At 40.1% G+C, this 14,675-nt stretch overlaps 2 protein-coding genes across 2 annotated transcripts; one reads left to right on the forward strand and one right to left on the reverse strand.

Annotated features, from left to right (window-relative positions):
• The first annotated feature begins 71 nt into the window (after positions 1-71).
• Positions 72-6,173, forward strand: LOC140933262 (testis-expressed protein 36-like). Its single transcript, XM_073382788.1, has 4 exons — positions 72-233; positions 2,439-2,534; positions 4,679-4,756; positions 5,474-6,173. The coding sequence occupies exons 1-4, from the start codon at positions 183-185 to the stop codon at positions 5,795-5,797; spliced, it is 549 nt and encodes a 182-aa protein (XP_073238889.1). The 5' UTR covers positions 72-182; the 3' UTR covers positions 5,798-6,173.
• A 178-nt stretch (positions 6,174-6,351) lies between these two features.
• LOC140933261 (uncharacterized) lies at positions 6,352-14,617 on the reverse strand. Its single transcript, XM_073382787.1, has 7 exons — positions 13,695-14,617; positions 12,440-12,603; positions 11,548-11,616; positions 10,340-10,464; positions 9,806-10,050; positions 8,839-8,993; positions 6,352-7,834 (listed from the first exon to the last, which is right to left on the reverse strand). The coding sequence occupies exons 1-7, from the start codon at positions 14,508-14,510 to the stop codon at positions 7,552-7,554; spliced, it is 1,857 nt and encodes a 618-aa protein (XP_073238888.1). The 5' UTR covers positions 14,511-14,617; the 3' UTR covers positions 6,352-7,551.
• Between the last annotated feature and the right edge of the window lie 58 nt (positions 14,618-14,675).

A 14,675-nucleotide genomic window follows, 5' to 3' on the forward strand; every position in this document is an offset into this window, starting at 1 on the left:
AATTAGAAGAGACAGCAATCGTTAGCAGTCAGCAGTCTTAGTTACCAAGGCGTCTTAGCAACCGAGGAATTATACACCTCCACAAAACAAACCCCTTCTTGAGTTGCAATTCAATTACGACTGCCTTTAGAGATGTAAGACATAGTAAAGCCACAAAACGACTTCAGTGAACACTAGACAAAATGGCAAAAGGGCGAAAATTTGTTCCATCGAAGGAAAAAGAAGGAACCTGGGTAAGTTTATGGCGGAAGACTTAAAATGAACATCGCATCACGCAGACGCCGGCCACGGTTCATCAGATGAATGACTTTTAAGTTAGAAAATATAGCTTGATCGCATTGATAGATAAGAACAAGGTACTTTTTTAACAGGTGGCTATGAGCTCTGGATCAGTGTGAAGAAAGATTTAAGTGGCAATTGTGGGCAAAATATTTCGGCGCATTTATTTTGTGAGACCGGCGAAGAAACCTTTGTGAGACTTCTTCTGTGTGATACCCTAAACATGGTTAATGTTTGCCAACTTCTTACGGTGATAATCAGCAGGAGAAGTGACTTTTCTGCGTAGGTTGGAAAAACATATGTTTCTTAAAGCATTATATTTTTTCTTGAATCAGTCCAAGTAACGATTTGCATACTAATTCAAAGCTCAATTACGAAAACAAAATCCTGTTCACCCGTCAAATTATTGAAACAAAAGTCAGCCAAAAGTTTTTGTTTTCTAAAAATGCAGGGAACACAATGTGTACAATAGGGCAGATGTTTTGTCTTAAACTAACAAAAACAGCTTAAACAAACTAAAAGCATATGTTCAAGTCTCCAGTACAAAAAATGGCAAAGAGTTAGGTTTAAATGAACATATTTATTTATTTTCTTCTTTCTTAACTTTGGCCACGGGGGAAAAAAGAGATTCACTCGACACCCAGAATTTAACTAAGAAAAATGCGGGATGACTCCTTTCGTTTACAAAGAATGGATGTCTGGAACTTCAATAACAGAGTACCCTGTTTGGAAAAATCGGCCGTCGGTTTTACTAGATATGGCTAGCTATGAACAAAATTGATGTCTTTAAACCTAAAACGTTGCAAAGGAATTCCTTAAAATGAAATCTGACGAATTTCAAGTAACTGAATCAATGGGTCAGTATACTGCTTATGAGTTACTGACTGGTTCAGCTATAACGACGTTCGCTCATTTTAAAACTAAACCGCTCCTTTGAACTGACATGTTAGATGACGCTATATTTATCGTTGATTCCATATTTAGAGACTCTCCTAGCCAGAAAATAATTAACAATTATTCCTCGAGCCCGAATGGGCTCTGAGTAAATAGCCCATGAGGCTGAACGTCTCATCGGCTATTGACTCAGAGGCCATGAGTAAAATCCAACTAGTTGGTCAAAAATATCGAGACAAAACAACTTTAGTTAGCAAAACGCGATTCAGTTGCCATTGTTTAATTTTGGTTTACAAAGCCGGCGCTTTTCGCTACTAATGGTTATAACATATAGCCTAGTAGTAGCTCAACCGATCAGAAAGCAGCATTGATAATAGACCACTAGTTGGATTTTACTAAAGAGATATAGCCTGAGAAAACAGCCCACATTTGGCGACGCTAACACTGGTTTTCCCCGCAAGGAAACCAGTGGTAACGTCGCCAAATGTCGGCTGTTTTCTCAGGCTAAAAGAGGTAGGGATTAAACGAGTTAAAACATAAAAGAGTAGGTGGAAAACTATTCTTTAGTGCTTTTAAAGAAAATCCAGAAACGAAAAAATTTGATTTAGGTAAATCTTCAATGATAGGCCAAAGGAATTTAACACTATCGCATTTGAACCCTCTCAGAGAATTTTCGCACGGCGCGGAAATTGGACCGCACGGCTTCGTGTGAACAGCGTCTTACTCTCTTTACTATTACTCCTTTCAGCACTCTGATCAAATAGGGCTCTAGCTTTCTTGATATAAAGAGGTTGACTAGTTTCTAGGCTAAACTATTTTTCGCTCGGAAGTGAAATGCTCGCTGTTCAATTTTTTCTGCTCACATCTGTTTGCGTCGTCCATACGATCTGAACGCCTGGAACAGGCCAAGGCTCTTGTGGCTACACCCCGTCATTCTCGTGGTGACACGAAACGCTCCAGCCATGGCATGGCATTACGTTAAGAGATAGTAAACGTGGCATAAAGCCCATATGCGAAAGTTGCCAATTTTTCTCCGCGGCAAGTGCTTTTTGGTTCACGTGTTCCGAACGAGCCATATCCGCTCGTCTTGGATGGTCTCGGATAGGTAACCGAAATGCATTGGCCGAGAAGGCCTGTGAAGACGCCGTACTAGGAAAACTCGAACGCACAAGTTTGCAACAGCCTTACCCAGACATACTTTTTATGTAGAGCATGTTATCCTTCTGCAAACTCTAGAAATTTTTGTTAACTTTATTGCATTGCAGTTTTGCACACGTGGCTGGCCTAGGAGGCTTGATGACAAGAAACCGTCAGAAAAACACGTAGCTTCGCCACCTAAGCGATTTGAAGCAAAACACGAGGTATATAAAAACAGTAACTGGTAGAAGAAGGGCGGCACTGACACAATAACCAGCTTAAAAAGTAGAAATGTCCGAATCAGTTTTCCAGTTAAGAGGAAGAATGAAACCTACTCTAAATACGATTCACGTACTTTATTACCAGAAATACGTGAATAGCAGGACTTCGCAGAGCACTAGGGGGCAGCGGCAACAAGTTGGAAGGAAGGGAAACTGAAGGCAGTAGGGAAGAAAATTTATGAATTATAAAAAACGTTTTGCTATATAAAGGAACAAAACAAACCTACAATAACTAAAAAAACTAAACGAAAAGAAAAAAAGTAAAGGAGAGAAAAACAAAAACATGTTTCGCCCGCATCGAACTCACGACTTCCTACGCGCCGGGCCTTTTTTTTTTTGTTTTGTTTTTAATTTCTAAAGTGCTCAATTTGAGCTTTATTATATACAAATATGGTAAATTATACTAGAGCTGTGTTCTTTTACATGAGGTTCTATTCGTTCAAAGCGTTAAAAGTGTTCTTTAGAGTAATTCGAGGTATATTATGGTTCGCAAACAGGGGCACCCAACAGAAAATTTTGAGAAAAAGACTTTAAAACAACAACAAAGCATGAATCCATTTTAAGCATTTTGGAAGATTGCTGGAAAAAAATTTATCTGTTCCTCACTCCGAACAAGACTATTGGAAGAGTTCCCAGCCAGCAAGGTGCACCTACAACCTGCGACCTGACTTACTGGGAAGTTTCACAGGCAGACGTATGTCCGGTTTGAGTGTGGTCTTAGGGCAAAATTCAGCCCTCCAGTAGGGGGAAGGGGGGTCGATAGGAAATTGGGTGTCGCCTAAGGGCAAAATTTACCCCTTCATTGGGGACAGAGGTTTCTATCACATACCCGCTTTTCTAGACTCTAGACATCAAATCCCCTCAAACACCCTGGATTGTCTATTTCCCAGCAACACTTTCCTTCCAAGGATATATTATTTTTTCCAAATTTCCCAGCCAGCAAAAAATTGGCTGAAGAACAGATATTTTGAGAAACAAATCCAATGGGTGCCCCTGCGCAGACTTAGAACGTTACAAGTACTCCATTAGTGAATTTGGCAAAGGCCTTGCCTATGCACCAGTCGGAAGGGAAAATAGTAAATGGTGTGCCGGAGTTTGGCAAGTTTGAATTGATATGTTATGTGCGCCTGAACAGCGGATTTAAAAATAATCATAGAGTCAGTGATATCGTAGGCGATATTCGGAAGCGGATTTGTAAATTGCATAACGAGCTAACGTCATGGCCCAGTTTAGTATTGATACAGTGCAGTTACTTAGCTGATCGTTCTTGGTTCTTATATAGCCAAAGAGCTGTGGATGGGGAGTGACTGGAGCTTGGTTTTGACTGATTTCATTGATCTATGTATCAATAGCGGTCCAGAAAGAACGTAGATTAGGGCAGTCAAGAAGAAGGTGTTCAATTATTTCAATTTTTCCACAATGTGGGCAATTTTTCATGTAATGTCGCAGTGTTTATTGTGTAAGAGAGGGGTTTAGATCCAGAAGTTAGTGTTAAAGGCCGGTTAAGGGCGAGGAGCGGTTGTCAGTGTTGTAGCTCTGAAACAGTGGGCGGCGACAGATGTATAGGAGGTCCAGATAAATAGGGCAGGTGTTGTAGCGGTCGAGGTTAAGCCTGCGGTGTATAGTTGGGCGGTTGCTGGAGTGGAGAATTGGAGGTTAGGCGTGTTGTTGACAGGAGCGGTGTGGAGAAGAATAAGATATTTCCACGGCTGAGGTAGAGCTTACAAGATCTGTTGGAATTCATAATTGTGTAGTGCGACCTAGTAGGTGAGGGTCTGTGTCTTCAGAGTTGTATAGCCGCGTGGATTACCGGGGGTGGTAGGATTCTAGGGATAGCCGAATATAGCAGAGGGAGGTCCGCACAATGCACCTTAATGTCACTCTGAATGACGTGAAGGCGGACACGAAACTCGATAGACTTATAGCAAAAGGACGATCAACTTGGCTTGCCATTCTCGTAGGAGTCACGGGCGTTGCAAATTCCGACAAAATTATAAACTCGCTTTCCCGAGGAAACAACACGGCGACAAAACAAAGAAATACTTTAATGGTAAATGTAATGATAAAATAAACCTCTTACTCCACAGGTTCCATTCAAGAGATTCTCGTTTTCAACCCACGACAATAGACACACATTTCAAGACCAAGGAGAGTATTTTGGAAATGTAAGTACAGCTGAGTACTAGGTGAAATACGCAGCGGTACGTTTCGTTAAACTAGCGTCAACCAGTTCTATAGCTTGTTCAGGATGGCTAAATATGTGGGATGAGTTTGATGTTTGCTTCTCTCTCTTGCTCCGAGAAGTTTTTCTCCAGGTACTCCGGTTTTCCCCTCTCCTCAAAAACCAACACTTCCACTCGATCTGTAAAAGAGTTCTTAACATGGCTGCATCACGGTTGTACAGTTCATTTTGTTAATATTACGACGCTTCCTTATGGGCTATGAAACGTAACGTAAACGAAGATCAAAAAATACTTGCAAACGACACAATTACAGCTGCTTGCCCAACAAATATACTTCCCAATTATACCAACGTTACTAACAACAAGAATGAACTTTGAAAAACTGTTAGACTTGAACTGACAAGTTTTTAAAAACCCACAGTTTCAATCCGTTTTAATCATCTTCAAGTTTGTCCATCTGGGCCTACTTTTGTCTTAGCTGTGTTATTTAAACCTTCTTTTATTCATTTTCTTTTGAGCGATTATTTTTCAACTACTGTTATAGAATTTTGTTCAAATTCGTGTCACAGTTTAGTGCTTACGGTACAACTCTAATTTTTTCAAAAATTTTCTCGTCAAAGTAATTGAAAATCTCAGTAAATCTTATTTGGTTGTTTGTTTGGTATGCCTGATGTCTGTACTTTATGAAATTTTTTTCAGGGTCTTGGCCGACGAACGTTTCCTGACCGTTGTCAGCACTACTCTAACAACCTGATCACATGGAATTTACCTAACGACGCCCGATCGTGCTACATGGCCTCATATCAGGGTCCCCCGGGGGCAGATAACAGCCAGTATAGACGATTCCCTAGGGTTCACCCAGACGCTAAGCCTGGATCAGCTCCGTTAGAAACAACAACGACCAAATGGTTTCAGCGACCGGATGTTCCTTACAAGACACCTCTACACGTCCTTGCTATCACGCAAGAGCCCTTCTTGTCTCCAAACAAGTGGGCATATTCGTACCGGCCAATATGGTACTAGACGAACTGATATTTATTGCTTTCTTTGAATATTTATAAGGATTAAAGTTGCGATTTTCAGTAGCTCTGTTTTTATGAAGGAAAAAATATTTCAATTTAGCTACAAATTCTTGGCTTGGATGAGAGGAGTCTCGTGATTTATCTAGATCTTCGATCTTGTTTTAGTCTTTTTTCCAAGTGTGTGTGTAATTTTTACAAAGAAAATGTTTTATATATTTAATAGGATTTGCCACTATCGCCCAATCAAACAAGAAACCAGGTCAGAATTTGAACAAGAAACGTTTGAAGTTATTTATAAGTTTTTAAAGCTGTTTCATTTTTTGTGAATACCACCGTTAAAAATAATAAAAAGAAATGAAATTAAAAAGTCAAAATAATTTTTAGGAAGGTTACTTTTGAGTCCTTCATGAATGAGCGGTGCACTGAGCCCCAGTTTAAGGCCTCTATCCAAAGACATTGATCAAACCACTGCCCCCCTGCCCCACCCACACACCCAGGGTCTATGTCAGAATCGTTTGCTCCTACACTTTCACGACTTCATCTACCTCTCCCTCCTTTTACTTTTTCAATTTTCTTGTTTTATTATATTTCTATTTACATTTTTACAATACCTATTCTGCCTCAAAATTACAATCACAACTTCCTCCTCCCACAGCGTTTCGAAGCCAGAGACTTCATTTTTCTGTTTGCAGTTCTTTCCTATGCAAACCATATAAAGCATTCCAAAATAAGGGACTGCGTCATGGCTGGAAACGGTTCATCTTGTTTTTCATGTTAGTTCGATGTAGAACTTGAGAAATTGCTTGACTTGTGGATGACATAATCAAACAATGTCCCCAAGAATCATATTAAACGTTACAAACAATAAAAATGGCTTTTGAAAAACTGTCAGTCGAACAAGTTCCAAACTCTACCCCAGAGCTCTTCTGCTCATGACGGCCAGTCAGAAGCGTAAGCACTGGGGTCGGGAATGAGTTTTGGTTGGATTGAAGAGCGTGAGGCCCAAATAGCCAGATCTTGGCTACGCCGGCGCAGTGTTTCCCAGAGCTTGCGCGCAGAGTCAACTGTACATTGGTCACAGGCGTAAGTACTGGAGTCGAGAATGAACAAGTTCTCAAAACCCACAATTTCAATCCGTTTCAATCTTCATCAAGTTTTTCCATCTGTGCGTCGTTTTATATCAGCTGTGTTATTTTTGAGGAGATATTTTTATGTTTAAATCAAATTGGTGGCAGGTCTCACTGTTAGAATTTTGATAAATTGCGTGACACCACCTCTTTCAAACATGTTAGTTTTCTTTTCTTTTAAGAGAGCATTTTCCTAGGAATAATTTCCTCTTTTAAATAATAACTTAAGCTAGCTATAACATATACACATGCCTTTTTATACAGAGAAAATGTAAACCACCGGAAATTAGACCATAGGACTTTTAACATGCCCCGGCAGTTTAAGTACAGTCTTCTTCGGAACGGCCGTCACTTATTGTTTTATGTTATTATCATTTTCCCATATAAGTTAAATATATACATAAAATAAAGAAAAACGATGAGGCAAGGAAGACCAAGGAAGCCAATAAGGCTTATCAATAGGACCACCTTTAAAAATACATTACCTAATTAATAAATAAAATACTGGCACGGTCATCGACTTAGGCGTCACTGTCCGCTTGGTTAAAAATAGTTTTAACTCCACTTTCATTGTAGAAGTAACTACTTAAACGTTAAACACAGCACGATTGAGTTTGTTTTAATTTTACTACTCCAGAAGGCTGACTTGTGACGTAATAATCAAAGGAGTTCGTTTCAACTGATCTTTGAATTCTGACCAGCTAAGTGGAAAAAATTCCTCATACCCCCAACCAGATCCCTCGCGGTCAAACACGTCCGCTTCGTTGATTACTCGCGTGGCCTTCGGGAAGTTTGAAGTCAGAGAGTAAGCCAACTTGACAAATCCTTTGCTGTTGTGGCGGAAGTCACGTGTGCTTATCGTTAAGTAAAGGCCTTGGCAACCGGAAGTCCTCAGCTTAAGCTCCAAGAACCTAAAAAGGCAAATTTCATTTTAACATTTAAACCTTAGTTAACTATGATGAAACAAATTCACTAAAAATTCGCACGCTTCGGTGTAGGACACGATAATCTGTAAACGGTTTCTGGACAGCTCAAAACATTTAACATAAAATGCGTCAAGTAAGTACTTTGCTATGTTTTTTCCAACGGGGAGATAGTCGAAGCGATTTCTTATTAGTTTTGATACATTTTGCTGCGAAATATGATAGATCCCTGTTGTAATTTTACAATAACACGCAATATCCACATAAAAGATCACCACACAAAAGCGAGTTTGAAAAAAGATAAAGCATTTCACCTTTGGTGATCATTTTTTGTATTCTCATAACCTTTTTTATTGATGATGTCATGATATTGCTGGGAGAAAATTGATGTTATTGATTCTTAGGACTGGAACGATCGATTGATCGATCTTGAACGAGCGCGATCACCCGACGTAAGGGGCCCCCTCCCATAAAGACCAAAAGTTTCCCAATATAATCTATACAGTTGGAACCTCTCATAAACGACCCCCTCTCGTAATCGACCGCGACCACTTTTTGAGGTTATGGTGTTTAGATTTTTTTACCCTGCGAGCAGAGGTTTCTCTCCTGCATGGCTTTTTAGCGTTTACGAAGTCGTTCACGACCCTCGTCAGTCGCTAAAAGCCATGCAAGAGATAAACCTCTGCTCGGAGGGTATAGAACTTTCCACTGTTTTCAATCTCTCAGGCAACCGCTTGAAGAATGGTCTGATCTGTTAGTCCGTTTTATGCACAACGCTACTCAGAGTATGCAAAGAACTTTTAGTGACAACACGAAACCACACACATCGTAAAATTGCATGCAATACACTCCCTTCCAAAAATAGATGTGTTCGGACCATTTCTTGGAAGAGACCTTGTTGTTCGATTCTCGTAAGCGGCCTCTTAAATCTTCGCATTATTTTAGGAGATGGCAGGTTCGACTGCAATTATCATTTATTATTCGTTTCTTACATTTCGTATCCGCTGACCCAGAAATGGGGAGATTTGATGATCTTCTTTTTCTTTTCCACTTCAATGTCTTCTCCGATGTCCACTGTCCAGTTAAACACAACGGGCTCGTCATAAGCTTTCCTCGCAATCGGTTCCCCCTCTTCACATTGTCTTTCCTGTTAATTTTCAGTGACAAGGAAGTAGCCAGTTAATACGGAAAAACAAGCAAACATTCATGAATGCTGACATCTCCTAAATGTTGGTGACTAACAATACAAAGCGATTCTTTAAGACAGTTGTTGTTGGGTCAATATGGCCTATCCGGAATGAGAGCAAGTGAAGAATTTATCACATTCGACGGTCTTTTTTGGGTGGTAACAACTGAGAGAAATCTGCAACCGAACGGGAATAAGAGCAAGCAGAAAATCTTCAAAGGTAAGCATCCCTGTCAGAGAAGCTACTTACTTTGCTTACATATTTTGTCCTTAAGCGCCAGCAACTACAAACATGTTATCAAAGATTATTGACGGCTTTCGGGAGTGTGTTACCAAAGTTGATTAGAGGAGAAGCAACCTTGTAAATTTTAAAAGTTTTGAAAATGATACAATAAAACTATCAGTTAAAAAAGCAAAATTGAACGGTTTGTTAGTTAAGAACTGTGCTACTGATTCAACAGGTTTTGATTAAAATTTCCCTTCGGGCCCGAAAAGTTTCCGGGCTTTTCGAGAAACAGGCCCCAGATCCTTTAGTGACATCTTGCTCGAAGACCTTTTTTTTTTCGCCAGACTGCAAAACAGTCTGTTTTTTTAAATCTCAAAATCGTGTTTCCAAGGCGCAAAGCACCGGCGACGCAAAATTGCGCATTCCTGACCTACGCACAAATACGGGCTCTTTTGCAGTCTATTTTTTTTCTCGAACGTCGGCACGGAAACTCATTTGATGAGCAACTTAACCTTTCCGAATAATGATATATGGATTCTTCAGTTACCTTAGAAAACGCATGGTAGAACACAGCTTCTTCGAACAACAGAGGAAACCTTGCAACTGTAGATGCGATAGGATGATCACTGGTCACTACATCGTGCAAGTAGTTGATTGTCATGGATTTAAACCGAACCAGTTCCAGCAGCGGCTCAAGTTGTTCATCAAAGACTTCATTCACTTCTGCCCACTTCATCAATGCAAGAAACACGGTGTTTTCCGACGATACGCAGAGATCATTACTGGATAGAACTGCATGAGATAACACACGATATTGTTAGGGGAAAACTGCGTCTAAAAAATACCAGTGCAGGGGTTTCAGTAACAGGCGACGGACAAAGAGAAAGCAGGGAAGAAGGACCTCCTGATCGAAGAATAGGGTTTAAAGCAATGGATTGGACTATGTTACCCTACGAGTAAAGGCCCTCCGATCTTCCTAGATAAGTCGACTTGTCTGGCAAGATCGAAGGGCCTCTGATCGCAGAATTTGATCGCTCGGTTAATGAGCTCCTGTCGCGGATAATTCCTTAAAAGAACAAACCTTTTTGCAGGCCATTTGCGCTCAAGGAAAGAAAGTCTTCATTTGACCACTGAGAATCTAACGGACTGAATTCTTCAACAAGAAATTCTTCACAGCGGCGTATAAACTCTGCCATCTCGGGAAGTCTGAAAAGGAGAAATATTAACATAATTTTCAAATACTGTGTGCACTGGTATGCCGTTAAGTTCTTAAAGAAGCAATATAATTTAACAATTCCTAGGATTTTCGAAATAGTGCCGCATGCTTAGTAGGAGGCCACGAGATGCCAGAACTGACGCTGACAGCGTGAAAGGAACCCCTCCTTTGCGTCTAGGTGCCTAAACTTGAAAGTAAGGGTATGTATAATTGTGTCAATAACAAAATGCTTGAATTTGATTGGTTCTTAACAGCCCATATCAGGGATTTCTTTTGGTTTTATTTTTCTTCTATTTTCCTATGAAAGTAGCCGGGGGCCATGTTCATTGTAGCCGGGGGAAATGATAATAAAAACGTCCCTCACTGAAATAGAAAATAACGAACTTCACTTGTGTAGTGGTGTATCAATAATGTTACAAAATAATACTTAATCTTTCAATGGAATCTAAAAAAATTTGCATGCCCCATTCCTGCCATCAGAATTTTAACCATCTCCCCTTTTCCCGTCAAAAATTTTTAAGACCCCCACAAAAATCCTCTGCTTCCTCCCCCCCCGCCCCCTCCTATGGTATAGAGAATGAATGCAGCCTTAAAAGGGTAACTGCTTGTGGTTGTCTTTCACGATAAACAAAGATAAGGAAAAAGTTTGCAACTTGAAAACGTTTGGCTAACTTTTTCAAGTGGTGTCATCATGTCATGGACAAAGTGCCAAAAGAAGAGGGGGCGGCTCTAGTAACTTGTAGTCAAACCTGAAGATCCTTCATTAATTTAACAGTGTACATGTAGGGTATAAAAATGGTGATACTCAACAATAACAACAGACTATATGGCCTGCACTCAGATGTCTCCCTCACTTCACGTGAAAAGCAGGCGGTGAAAAGCAGAGGACACAAGTGATGCTTGCATGCCAGTGAGATGCATTAGTCATAGCCTGCATAGCAGGCGCTTGGAAGTAGTGGCCAAAAGAGAGAACGGGCACGTGCAAGGGAGACACGCAATACGTGTGTGTCTCCTTCTCGCGCTCCTGCTATGCAGGCTACATTAGTCATTTTAAATATCAATTCAAAATTTACCTCTCATGTTCTTGCATGTTCAGTGATTTGTCACAAATCTCAACTGTAAGTTCAGCAGACCCAAGCAATCTGAAATTCAAAAGTGTTTAAATTTCAATTATTAAACCATTCACATTGCTACTTGCAGATAAATACATGTTATCACTCAATTACAGGAACTCTCCCTGGGACAAGGTCAAAGTACATTTAAAGGTGAGGTCTGTTTATAAGCTCCAAATTGCATGTAACAATTTATGATTCATATGTATATGATAAAGCAAGATACTGTAGTAAGCAGGTCTGAAAAGAAAATACTGGTTGATGAATAGCTAGCCTAGAGATGGGGAGAGAAATAGGAGGGAAAAGCAAAAAAAAAGAAAGCAGGAAAGAAATGAATGATGAGGAAAGAACATCAAAGGACACTGGATATGAGAAGAAGGGAGGGGAAGAAAAGGGATGTTAAAAAGGTAAAGGGTTAAGGAAGGTGAAAAAGGAGTGTAGTAGGGGAGAGGGGAAAGAGGATGAAAAGAAAATAGGAGGGGAGGGGAGAAAAGTACAAGGGAAGGGAAGGATAGAGGAGAAAGAGGAGTATAGGGAGGAGATATGTTACAGGTCAAATTTAAATTCAGGTTAAACTTTTTTAACCTAGGTTGATTTTCAATTTTTTTTTTTTGTCTCTTAGCCCTAATTCTCAAATAATTAGGGCTAGGGGACAAAGGAAATTGGGAATCAACCTAGGTTAAAAAAACTTAACCTGAATTTAATTTTGAGCTGTAACAGATACGGTTGGGGACACAAGGGAGAAGGGTAGAAAGGGCATCTGGTTAAGCACATGTAGGTGTTAGAGGAAAGAAGTGGTACATAAAAGAATGTGTAGTTGTGTTAAACAATGATCTCCATGGGTACAACTTACTTTTGACATGTCTTAAGAGTACTTTCTGCATCATAAACATGTGCAAGCCTCATAAGGATGAGAAGATTCTCCACACTTTCTGTCATCACAACCTCAGGTTTATATAATGACTCAATTAACAACAGGAACATTGCTGACAATGACTCACTTATGTTCATTTCAACCTGGTGAGACAAATGACAAAATGGATGAATTAAACCCATTGCCAAAATGCTTTAAGTTATTACTTTAGTGGTCAACGTGGATAAAAATAAAGTTCAGGCAAAGTTTGAACTGAATTTGAACACACTGCTGTTCATTTCCTGGGACATATCCAAGCAACTACAAAAACATTATGAAGAGTAAAAAACAAAAGAGAGCTTGTGGGGATACTGCAAAACCTGCAGCCAATAAAAAATATTCCAGTAGTCCAAAATGAATATGATATAAGTACTTAAAAATTAGCGTATTTTTAGTATTGGGGTGTCCTAGGAGGCAGGGGATAGATGCTGCCAAACAGGGAATGGCTTTTAGGGTCTTAAGTCTTACACAGGGAGTACTTTTTCATCGAATACATTTTCATTATTTATCATCCTGAACAGGGTATCATTCTGGCCAGGATGCCTCAAAGAGAGTGTGAACCTTGCTGGTGAGTGGTCTACAAGTGTGGTATAATCCGTGCAACTGGTTATTGACAGATTCAAAAGGAACACTTTACAGGTGTCGTGGAAATCCATCAATTTTGTTAATATTATTATTAACTAATTATTGATCTGTAGACAAAGAGTTAAAGAAACAGTAGAGATGTTGTTAAACAGTGCATTTTATTTGGAGTACTAAAAGGTCTCTTCACTTCAACAGGTTAGCAGCTTTCATCTTAAACAAGGGACCTCCAGGTTTGAAAGCCTTGGTAACACACCCCCACTGGTTAGTGCCTCCCTTCCCAACTGGGTATCACAATCAATGTTAGCATGAATGCAGAAGTCTCCCGTTACTTTTTTGCACGCAGAAAAGGAATTTTCTGTATTGAGTTCCCAAGATCTTGGGAAAGGGCTGTGATTGGCTGCCTCACAGTGGGAATTGTTCAATTAGACTCTGATTGGTTGTGTGGTACAGCATTGCCTGAGGAGACTCGAAATAATGATGATGATGATGATGATGATGATGATGATGATGGTGATGATGATGATGGTGATGATGAAAATGATGCCCTAAAATGTACAGTGCTTGACATGGGTACACTGTAACCTCCAATCCTGGGAATCTTGCTTCCTACCTTTTTTACTTTGGTTTCTTTCATTCCAGAGCTGAAAAACAGGCTCCTGAAATAAGAGCTATTCAATGCCAACCAGAAACTGTGGACACAAAGCTGATGTTCACGGATAACAGTATCAGCTAATACCAAGTCCTCTTCCCTTGCCTTTAAAACACCATTATCTGGGGCTGTTTTGTTAACCTCGTTCTCCCCGGAAGTCAAGCTTGAGTTAGTTGCACCAGTAAGGCCAATAGCACCAGCTTTATTTGCGTAGCCTATGTCTGTTAGTAACAACTTGGTGTAAGCGATATCCAAGTCTAGTTCAGGTGAGGACACGGTGCTACTGGTCGATGCATCGTTCGAATCACTAGTTTTCTCCACATCCAAATTATCCCTCGCAACAGATTCTCTGTTTTCAACCACAGTGAGTGAATCCTCGCGCTTTTTACTTTTCACAGTTCGTTTTGCTTCGGAAGGCAAAGTTTCACAGCTAATTCCTGAGTCGCAGCTTAAACTACTCACGGTTCTAGAACTAGAACTATCCACGTTTCCAAACGCGTTGCCCTCCTCTACGGAAGAACTCGGCACATCGCTGCCTTTATCAGAAGTTACCGATTGCTTTTCCTCTAGTCTTACATTTGTGTTTCCTCCAGACGTGTTTTTTGTTGGTACACTTGAATCCTCGTTGTTGTCCGAACTGGTTTTTGTCATGTTTTTTACCCGGCGTGCGGCTTCCAATTTTTCCCAACCATCTGTTCTAATCTTCACCACTAAAATTCGGTCAGACATCTCCGGATTGTTAAAATGGTCTCCAATCTTCTCGAATAGTTTCTCCATGATAACGAATATCGTTTTTCTGGCATTCAAAGCTTAGAACTTGAAAATTTCTGCATCGAGACGCCAAACAAAAATTCGAAAACAAATAATCAACAAAAAAATACAACCGCTGAGTAGCAACTTTTCTAAAAGAGTCTGCGTTTGCTCAGCGGCAACGCAGGAAGA

The sequence above is a fragment of the Porites lutea genome, chromosome 4 (genome assembly GCF_958299795.1).
Source record: "Porites lutea chromosome 4, jaPorLute2.1, whole genome shotgun sequence".
Lineage (NCBI taxonomy): Eukaryota > Metazoa > Cnidaria > Anthozoa > Scleractinia > Poritidae > Porites > Porites lutea.